Here is a 10172-nt window from a genome sequence, read left to right on the forward strand (position 1 = left end):
GGCAGCCCCCGCCCCACCCCCTCCGCACGCCCCTCCCCACCCCAAGCCCTGCTCCCGGGTTGGTCCTTCCCCCAGGACTCCTTCCTCCGGATAGGGCTGGAGAAGAGCGGGGCGGGCACAGACGTTAAAGTCGCTGCCGCTCTCCGGGTGCCGGCTGGCTCTTAGCACGCTAGTCTGCAAGGCTGCTGCCAGCTCACGTGCCACCCTTCCGCAGGTCCTTCCTGCTCCCTCTTCATGCCTTTGCCCCTCAGCGAGACCCCCCTGCCTGCCTCACCTCCTGTGTACTGAGGTTATTGGTTAACAGCAGTGGCACACACTGAGCTCCAGGAGGCTGGTCTATGGACCCGAAGGGTGCCGGCGTCCATCCGGACGACGTGCCAGGAATGAAGGAAAAGGCTTGGAAGGGAGCACGTGTGGCCGCGTGAATGTGCCACTGTGTGGGCACCCAGTAATGTGTCAGTGGGTAGTGCTGTGCATGCAGCAGTATGAGTGTGACATGGTGGTGGCTGACACAGAATGTTCTGGTGAAGCTATAATCATAAGGCATTATGGGAGCGCACTTGGCTGACCCTGGGCCACCCCTCTGGCTCCTCGGCAATCTGGAAAGGGAAGGATAAAAGGGGAAGCTCAACGCTGCCCTTTGCCCTCCCAGCCCGCTCTCCCCTGGGCTCCAGGCGCTGAGTCAGCGGTGAGGGAGGGGTGCAGGGAAGGGGAGCATGGGCCGAGGTGGAAGACTTCAACCTCGGGGTCACCCAGGCAGGCTAGGTTAAGGGAGGCGGCTGCGTCCTGCTGGTCCTGGGGGTTAAGTGTGGCCTGCTCATCTGCACAAGGAGGACAGCAGGCTTGGTCCTTCACTAACTGTGCAGGGTTAATTCTTAACCCACACATCCCCACACGTGGACATACCCTGCTCCCTTTGGCCCTGAGTTCTGCATTCCTGACCCACAGGCTCAGCTGCCCAGACCCTGATTTCTCACCAACCCTGGTGGACGTGCGGTGGTAGCAACAGAACCCCACTCCCCCGCACCAGTGCCTCCACCCTTTGTGACCAAGTGTTCCCTTTACCCAGACTCATCCAATCCTGCACCCCCCCCAGGTTAAGTGTTGTCATTGTGCCCATTTTACAGATGAGGAAACAGTGCTGACAAAGGATGGCTAGGAAGCGGCCCACTCTTGGACTTCCTAGGCTGCTGGAGCAATCACCCCCAGCCCTCAGCCCCATAGCAGCCCCAGACTTGCCTCCCACTCCTGCCTCTCCCAAAGCACACCAGGAAACGGGACCTAACGCTACCCTGGCAATTTTTTTTTAATTGTGCCTGTGCGATGAGATGAGAGATCCTGGCTGGGCCTGATGTCTGACTCTGTCCTTCGATCCCAGCTGCTGTCCCCTGCCCAGGGCAGGGTTGTGATCCAGACCCTCCGAGTTCAGGCCAGGCCTGGGGCATGGGCAGAGGGTGAGTTCAAGGCAGCCGGTCAAGGAAGGCAAGGAGGACGAGGTGGAAATCCCGCGGCTGGTGGAGGTAGCAGGCGTGGCCCGCGTTGTGTAGCTTCACCACGGAGTGGTTCGGCAGGTGTCGGAGCCGCTGCAGGGACTGTGGAGCCAGGACGTGGTCCAGTTCCCCGTACAGAATGAGGGTTGGGGTCTGCGGAACAAGGCAAGGGGCTGTGACCCTGGGCCCTGAGGAGGATCTGACCCCCGGCCACCTTCTTAGGAAGCTGTCCCCAAACATCCCACTTCTCCCATCCAAGACAGGGATGAGGCCGTGTCCCCCCATGTGAGATTGAGTCCTGAACCCCATGACTCAAGCAAGGGACAGGGCACTGGGACCTTTGGGGATGCTTAGTACCTTCACAGCACAGAACTGCTCCTGGGTGTAGTTCTGCGTGGAAGTGGGTGCGATGGGCACGAATCCACGCAGCTGTCGGTGGCCTCGCATCAGGAAGGGCAGGGCATAGTGGCCACTCAGTGAGGGGCTCACCAGCACAGCGTTCTGCACCTCCAGGTCCCGCAGTGCCCGCTCCAGCAGATCTGCCCGCCCTGCCTCCGTGCGTGCTTCACTCGAAGGTGCTGAGTTCCCAAAACCTGGGCACAGCAGCAGGCACCAGTTGAGGGGAGCCCAGAAGGGACCCAGGGCTTCCTGCCTACCACACTGGGGGAGAGATGGCGGCCAGTGGCACATGGCACGTGCTACCCCGAGGTTCCCGGAAGCTATTTTTCGTAATGTAGTAGGTCTGCTAGAACAACCTATCTTTCGTTCATTCATCATACTGGCAAAACTAAAAAGACTCTAATACCCAGTGTTGGGGAAGATGTGGGGAAATGGGTACTTTCATGTATGACTGATAAATCAACCTTTTTGGAAGGCAAGGTAGTATTCGTCAAAAATTTTAAATGTGAAAAAAAAATATTAAATGTGTATTCTTTGACCCATCAGTTATTTTCAATGGCTACCCTAGATAAATTGTTGCCCATGCACTCAAAGAAACATGTCTAAAGATGCTTCGGTTACACTACTCTGGGGTTTTATTTATTTATTTATTTTTTGCTGTAGGGTGTGTGCACTCACTAGAGAGAGACAGAGAAAGAGAAAGTGAGAAATCCCCCCAAGGAGGGATGGCCACATCACAATCCCTTCTCCTCCACTCTTCTCCCAGGATGTTGGGTATGCATGCACACGTACCCAGTGTGTTTTCCAAACCGCCAGGTCCCCGACTCAAACCACAAAAGGATCAACAGATAGAGATGTCTGCTGGGACTGGCACGATCAGAGACGAGGTGTAAAGGAGAAAGCCAGGTTAGGACACTGACCGTGTTTACACCCCTCACCACCCAGTCCTGCTTCTTATCTGGATCTCCACGTACGGAGATGCCCAGAATCCATGCACGCACAGGTGCCCGACATGATTTCCAAGCCACCAGGTTTATCTCAAACCACAGTCAGCTATGTGGGAGTCCAGTGCCTTAGTCACTATGCCACTGGCTGGCCCCATTTATGTATTTATTTATTTATTTTTGAGAGAGATTTTTGCTATAGGATGTGTGCACTTGCTGGAGAGACAGAGAGAGACAGAAAGTGAGAAATCACCCCCCAAGGGGATGGTCATGCCACAATCCCTTCTCCTCCATTCTCCTCTCAGATTTTGGGTACACACACACACACACACACACACACACGCCTGGTGTATTTCAAGCCACCTGGTCTGGGACTTGAGCCATGGTCAACTACGTGGGAGTCCAGTGGCATAACCATTATGCCATCTGCTGGTCCTCATTTTATGATGTTTTAATAACAATAACAGCACAAACCATTTGTGTAGTTCACAAAACAAAAAGCTACAGTTCATCATAAAAAGTACAGTGAGTTCCCCCGACCTGATGGCTCATGAGGCAAGTCATGTTTTTCTTTTCTTTTTAAAAAAATTTGCTAGAGGGTGCATATGCTTGCTGGAGACAGAGAAGGAAAGTGAGAAAGCACCTCCCATGGGGTGTGGCCACGCTGCAGTCCCTTCTCCTCCATTTTTCCCTCCACTCAGGATTTTGGGCACACACACACACATGCTCTCGGTGTGTTTTCAAGCTAGAGTTGAACCACAGTCTTGGCCATGTGGGATCCAGCCACCGTAACCACCACGCCACAGGCTGGCCTGAGTCACATTTCTGTCTGCTCTGTGACATACAGCAATTTGCACTGTCGTTTTTTGTTGTTGTTGAGAATCTTTTAAAATTATTTTCTGTAACTTTATTTATTTTAATTTGACCAGAGAGGGACAGAGTGAGAGCAAGAGTGAGAAAAAGAGAAAAAATAAGAAAGAAAGTCGCCAGGTCCGGGACTCAAACCATAGTCGGCCATGTGAGAGTCCAGCGCTCTTCACCACCACGCCACCTGCTGGCCCCCGATTTTGAGATAGAAAATGAAAGCACATACTTCCTCGTGGTGCCACCTTGGGCTGTGATCTGCCATAGCTTGTCCAGAAACTGGGGTTTCAATGTCCCCCAGCCACAATTAGGACTTCCCTACCCTTCCAGGCACTCTTGGACCTGTGTCCTGTCCCCCTCGACCCAGGGTGGGGTGCTTACCTGGCAGGTCGAGGGCCACAGCGCGGTAGCCCCTCTGCGACAGCAGCTGCAGTGTGCCCAGCCGCTCCCACGTGTGAGAGCTGAAGGCCTTTCCATGCAGCAGTACCACCTCCACCCTGCGGGCACACGGGACAATGTGTGCCCTGGGGCCGGGGGAGCCCACTCTTCTTACTTCCTAGGCTCCCCCCCCCCCGCCCTGAGAACTCTGAGTTGGGCTGGGTCCCCACAGGCACTTACTCCCCTTGAATCCTCACCCTCCACTAGGCCCTCGGATCAGCACGCACCTGTGTGTCCGGTGGAGCGGGAGCACCTCACGGTAGAAGATGGGGGAGTTGCCAGGAGTGAGACCAGCCAGGACTGTGACGTTGGGGTCTCCCCGGAGCCAGGAGGTCTGCTCAGGGGGACCCGGTAGGCCCACATACAGTAGCAGCATGGACAGCAGCCCCAGCCCCAGCAAGGCTACTTGGGACCGGCTCATGGAGGTCTGGACCATGGTCTGGAGGAGGAAAGGAGAGGAGACGGAGAAGAGGCTGGGGCTGAGCCCCCCAAGGTCCTCTGTCTCCCCTCCCCAAACCCAGAAGCCCCCAGCAGAGGAAGAGCTCCAGCCCCTTGCCCCTTCCTTTGCTCTGGGCAGAGGTCGGTGGGTTCACACTCAACCACTCGAAATGGCAGGGCCAAGGCTCAGAAGCCCCAGTGTGAGGAGGGGCTCTGGAGACAGACTCCACCCAGTACACTGGATGACCACCACTGTCTCTGTCCAGGTAAAACCAGTCCCACCCAGCCTGCACTCATGACAACAGGCCCTTTAAGGGCTTGGATGGCCCTTCTTCATATACAAAGGCTCACAGATCCACAAAGAACACTGGGAAGCAGATATGATTATAGGCCTCTCATCCATGAGGGAACTGAGGCCCAGAGATGGAAATTCTCTCACCCAGAGTACAGAGTAACAAGTGGAGGAATTGGGATTTGAACCTGGGGCTGGGGTCCTAACTACCATGCCATACTCAGTCTGCCAAGAAGGAAACTGTCTGGGAAGTGATGGATGAATTGAAGGCTTGGTTGGTGAAGGCCATCAGAGAAAGACTGGCCCAGCTGTGGTGGTACAGGCAGTGGGTGCCACTGCATGGTACCAGAGCTCCATGGGAAGGCCTGGTGTTCAGATACAAGTCAGAAAGGAAGGGTATCGGGGCTGGCAGGTGGTGTGGTGGTTAAGGCACTAGACTCCCACATGGTTGACCATGGTTCAAGTCCCGGACCTGGTGGCTTGCTTTCTCACTTTCTCTCTCTCTGTCTTTCTCTGTTCAAATTAAAATAATAATTAATGGTGATGATGAATAAGATTAAATAACAATTTTTTTGAGAGGTTTTCGCTATAGGGCGCATGCGTTCGCCAGACAGACAGACAGAGACATAGAGACAGAAAGCGAGAAATCACCCCCCAGAGGGGATGGTCACGCCGCAATCCCTTCTCCTCCATTCTCCTCTCGGGATCTTGGGCACGCATGCACATGCGCCCGGCGTGAGTTTTAAGCCACCGAGTCCGGGACTCGAACCGCAGTCGACTTCGTGGGAGTCCAGCGACATAGCCATTACGCTAACTGCTGGTTCCCTAAAAATAATTATTTAAAAAAAGAAAGGAAGGGTATGGGAGGGGGCACTGTGGAGTGGTAAGACTCTTTGGAGATCCCTGTCTCTCTCTCTCCCATGGAAGAAAGAAATAAAACTTTAAAGGAGAAATGCATGAGACCAGCATGTGGCATAATGGTTAAGACACAAAACTCCTACGTGGTCGACTGTGGCTTGAGTCCCAGACCTAGCAGCTTGAAATTCATGCCAGGTGCATGAGCATGTGTTCCCAAAACCCTAGGAGAATGGAAGAAAAGAATTTCGGAGTGGCCCTTCTCCCAGGAGAGGTGGCTTCCCACTTTCCCTCTCATTCTTTTTTTTTTTTTTTAAGAGGTTTTTGCTACAGGGCAGGGGCGCTCGCCAGATAGAGACAGAGAGACAGAAGTGAGAAATCACCCCCCAGGGGGGATGGCCATGCCACAATCCCTTCTCCTCCATTCTCCTCTCGGGATCTTGGGCACGCACGCACACGCGCCCGGCGTGAGTTTTAAGCCACCGGGTCCGGGACATGAACTGCGGTCGACTACGTGGGAATCCAGTGACATAGCCATTACGCTAACTGCTGGTCCCCCACTTTCCCTCTCATTCTCCTCCAGTGAGTGCATGTGCCCTATGGCAAAAACCTTAAAAAAATTAAAAGATAATGGGGCTGGCAGGTGATATGGTGGTTAACGGTGCTGGACTCCCACAAGGCCGACCATGGTTCAAGTCCTGGACATGGTTGCTTGCTTTCCCATTGTCCATCTCTGTCTCTTTCTCACTCTGTCCCTATCTGGTCAAATTAAAATAAAATAAATAAAGTTAAATAAATAAGTTTTTGAGAGGTTTTAGCTACAAGGCATGTGTGCTCACCAGAAAAAGAGAGACAGAGAGACAGAAAGAGAGAAATCACCCCCCAGGGGTATGGTCATGCTACAATCCCTTCTCCATTCTCCTCTTGGGATCTCTGTCTCTCTCTCACTCTGTCCCTATCTGGTCAAATTAAAATAAAATAAATAAAGTTAAATAAATAAGTTTTTGAGAGGTTTTAGCTACAAGGCATGTGTGCTCACCAGAAAAAGAGAGACAGAGAGACAGAAAGAGAGAAATCACCCCCCAGGGGTATGGTCATGCTACAATCCCTTCTCCATTCTCCTCTTGGGATTTTGGGCATGTATGCACATGCGCCTGGCATGAGTTTAAGCTACTGGGTCCAGGACTCAAACTGTGGTCGACTACATGGGAGGGAGTCCAGTGACATAGCTATTATGCCAACTGCTAGTCCCTAATAAATAATTCTTTTTTAAACATTTAAAATAAAATAAAATAAAAAAGGAGAAATTCTATATGAAAATGCACCCCTACTGAGGACATGCTTGGAAATGGCTCTTTTAAGCACATCACGTGTGATACTCAGAATGCGCTCTGCAATCGATGGGAATATTCAATGGTCTACCCTAGCTGTTGTTTTTTCGGTTGATTTTCTCTGTTTCTTCCAAGATAGAGAGTCACCCCCAAGAATGTCCTTGATGGAGGGAATGCTGAGGCATGAGGGTGTGGGGGATCAGGGAGGAGCCTGGTGCACTTGGAAATGGAAAGGGAAGCACAAACCCTGGAGAGACAAGTGTTCCCCATGCACACGCACACACACGTTGCACACACACACAGAGCTTCGTGCCAAGTGACCTGCTTCATGGACTCCGTCCACTTGGGAGTTTTTGCCAGCCCAGAGGTCAGACCTCTGGACCCATGACCCGAACAGGACAGGCAGCCCTGACATTGAGACTTGGCTCCGCTTTTCAGTTTAAGAAGGGATGATCTCATGGGTGCCCTCCCAAGCCTCCTGGGAGATTTAAGCGATGCAGTACACTTGTCTGGGGACTGTCCCTGTCACCATTTCTCTGGCCTAGGGTGACTTTGCCAGCATTTTTTTTCAGTTTTAGTTTTTTGTTTTGTTTTGTTTGCTATAGGATTGTGTGCTCACTGGAGAGATAAAGGGGGACGTGAGAAATCAACCCCCAGGTGTATGACCACACCACAATCCCTTCTCCATTCTCCTCTTGGGAATTTGGTCACGTACACACATTTGTCCAGTGCATTTTCCAAGCCGCTGAGTCCAGGACGCCAACCATGCAGTTGGCCATGTGGGGTCCAGCGCCTTAACCTCCACGCCACTGGCTGGCCCACAGCTAGCACATCTTTATTAGGCACCTAATGGACACTGCTGGCTGAGCTAAGAACTGGGGGCTGTAGGGCTACTTCTGGACGCGTCTCGGATGTCTTCTCAACATCTAGCCCCAAGCTCCTGAATCAGGCAGTGGGAGCCTCTAGCGCTAATAGAAAACCAGGAGCCAAGCAAAGAGAGCACCCCTCATTTTTTCCTACCCAGAAACAGCCTCAGACTCAGCCCGCCTCCAACGCCCAGGCTCCCAGGCAGAGCACCTGCATGTAGCCCCCAGGTCTGCCAAGTGTTCCTCCAGCGCCTCTCCCAGGTGGGAAGGGCTGCCCCCATCGCCTCTCCCAGGTGGGAAGGGCTGGTCGTCTGCAGTTATGGTGGCTACTTAGGGTGGGCCAAATTGGACAATTACTTCAGGAAGCCTGCAGGGACTGGCAAGTCCACTCTACAGACAGGCAGGGAATACACGGTGCCACACCGGGTCATTAGAGCACACGCTGACAATGACACGGCATGCACATAGACACCGAGTCTTGCCCTCACACACTGTTCTTTTGCAAGTACAGCCAGACTCCTTGCACACACATGCTGGTCCATGGGCGACCTATCCCTTGCAATAATATCTTCTAAATAATATCACTTGCACAGCCATCAGGAAGGCAGACAGATGGATGGACACACACGCTTTCCAAACCACCTCTGAAACACCCACACACTCACAGTCATAATCCTAAAACTACACGCTCACAAAGCGACACGGGCACACGCAGACGGACACACACAGAGATCCTCAGAAATGCAGACACACCGGTAGATCACACCCTCAAAGTCACACACACACACAGAAATACACAGAATAGACACATTGACCCAAGCAGCAGACCGACAACAAACCAACCCCCATACAAGCCTGCAGAAACATCACAGACACACAAGTGGACACACACATACACCCAGACCCCCAAGACACACGCAGGCACTCCTGAGCGCGCGCACACACACACCCACACACGAACACACGCACATTCGCTCCCCCGGCGCCCACCCCTCTAGCAGAATTGCCCAGGGCACGGGGGCAAGGGGCGGGGCAGTGAGGACACTCACCTGGCCGACCGGGATGACCAGGCGGGCCAAGTCGGGGCGGGCCCCGCCCACGCGGAACCAGCAGCCAAACAACGCCGCGACCATGGCGCTGCCTCCGCCGCTCTGCGGCTGCTCCGGCACTAGGTGGCCGAGAGCGCGGCCACCGCGGTGCGCCTGCGCGGTCCGCAGCTGCTGGCCGGGCGCCTGGTTACCAAGTAACCCGGGAGGAGGGAGGACTGGGAGCGGCAACTCAAGGCACGCAGGCTCGCCCTAAGTCCAGATGTTCTGGATCGCGTTCCGCCTGAGAGCCAGTGGAGCCGCCAGGCTTCTTCCTAGCAGATCACCTTGACTCGCTCAGTTCTCTCGTTTATACCATGGGTTAGAATAAGACCCACTGCATAGTCATATACAGTAGTCATATATGTCACATATGGTCACATAAAGACCGAAGACCCGGAGAAGCCTTAAAACAGTGCCTGGCGAAGTCCCCGTTACGAATGCCTGGTATTATTAAGTAGCGGTACCAGGTCTGCCACTTAACCAACCCCTGCACACGCGCACAAACACTCGCACGCGCGCGCGAGTGCACACACACACACACTCACACCACACGGCCTAAGCCTGCGGTGGTTTCCGGGCTCCTTCGCGGCTTCTCATGGCACTTACCCTGGTTGGCAATGTGTGACCAATGTCTGGTCTGCCCCAGGTTCAGGGCTCCACGTGGCGACACACCCAGCAGAGAAAGCCTGCGCGTAGCGTGGAAGGCTCGCTCCCTACTGGAACCCTGCGGTGGCTGGCAACATCCAACCCCTTCCACACTGGAACAGGCTGAGGCGTTGTGGGAACGATCAAAGTCACCTGGCTGGACGTTAGCTGGCCTCAACTCAGTGCCTGGGAAGTCCTGGCTAGCGCTGCGAGGAGTGGAGGCCAGGAAGGGGGTGCGACCCCGAAGAAAGCATCCTTCTCAAGCCGAGCTTTGTCGATGTGGGGCAGGTCGCTGAGTGTTTTGGGACCGCGCCCAGTCCAGAGGCACTTGGGGCAGAGAGGCCATGGGGTTTGGGGAAAACTGTGAGAAGACAGCTTGTGACCACAAGAGGGCGCCCCGGAGCATGGCCCGGCCCCCGCCGGGACCGGCCTCTGCCCTGCCTCCCTTTCCCGGCCCCATCCGCCTCTAGCATTTGCCCGCCTCTCGTCTGCGCGAGTCCACGCAGCTCTCCAGGTACCCTC

General features: G+C 54.2%; 2 protein-coding genes across 5 annotated transcripts in view; one reads left to right on the top strand and one right to left on the bottom strand.

Moving 5' to 3' along the window:
- Positions 1 to 1288: 1288 nt before the first annotated feature.
- Positions 1289 to 9997, bottom strand: ABHD14A (abhydrolase domain containing 14A). 2 transcript variants are annotated; one of them, XM_006169339.3, is made up of 5 exons: positions 9612 to 9997; positions 4363 to 4574; positions 4079 to 4194; positions 1848 to 2083; positions 1289 to 1643 (listed from the first exon to the last, which is right to left on the bottom strand). In XM_006169339.3, the coding sequence occupies exons 2-5, from the start codon at positions 4569 to 4571 to the stop codon at positions 1461 to 1463; spliced, it is 744 nt and encodes a 247-aa protein (XP_006169401.1). In that variant the 5' UTR covers positions 4572 to 4574; positions 9612 to 9997; the 3' UTR covers positions 1289 to 1460. The 2 variants fall into 2 exon arrangements, with proteins under 2 accessions (XP_006169401.1, XP_006169400.1); XM_006169338.3 differs by lacking the exon at positions 9612 to 9997 and adding an exon at positions 8967 to 9109.
- Positions 9998 to 10076: 79 nt separating this feature from the next.
- The window catches only part of ABHD14B (abhydrolase domain containing 14B), a 4018-nt gene continuing 3922 nt past the window's right edge, over positions 10077 to 10172 (top strand). For 2 of the 3 annotated variants that reach the window (XM_006169335.3, XM_006169336.3), the window contains exon 1: positions 10085 to 10164. The gene's annotated coding sequence lies outside the window, so the exon portion shown is untranslated. Of the gene's footprint in view, positions 10165 to 10172 lie in introns of all 3 variants that reach the window. The other variant, XM_006169337.3, reaches the window with a different exon arrangement.

This window comes from Tupaia chinensis, unplaced genomic scaffold, assembly GCF_000334495.1.
Source record: "Tupaia chinensis unplaced genomic scaffold, TupChi_1.0 Scaffold147003_1, whole genome shotgun sequence".
Classification (NCBI taxonomy): Eukaryota; Metazoa; Chordata; class Mammalia; order Scandentia; family Tupaiidae; genus Tupaia; species Tupaia belangeri.

What these genes read in the sequence shown, in the direction of transcription:
- ABHD14A (XM_006169338.3), bottom strand. Translation starts at nt 9,050, where the DNA reads ATGGTCGCGGCGTTGTTTGGCTGCTGGTTCCGCGTGGGCGGGGCCCGC. An exon ending in TGGTCATCCCGGTCGGCCAG is followed by an intron (nt 4,575 to 8,966) that starts GTGAGTGTCCTC and finishes TTCCTCCTCCAG; the next exon opens with ACCATGGTCCAGACCTCCAT. An exon ending in CCGCTCCACCGGACACACAG is followed by an intron (nt 4,195 to 4,362) that starts GTGCGTGCTGAT and finishes GTGTGCCCGCAG; the next exon opens with GGTGGAGGTGGTACTGCTGC.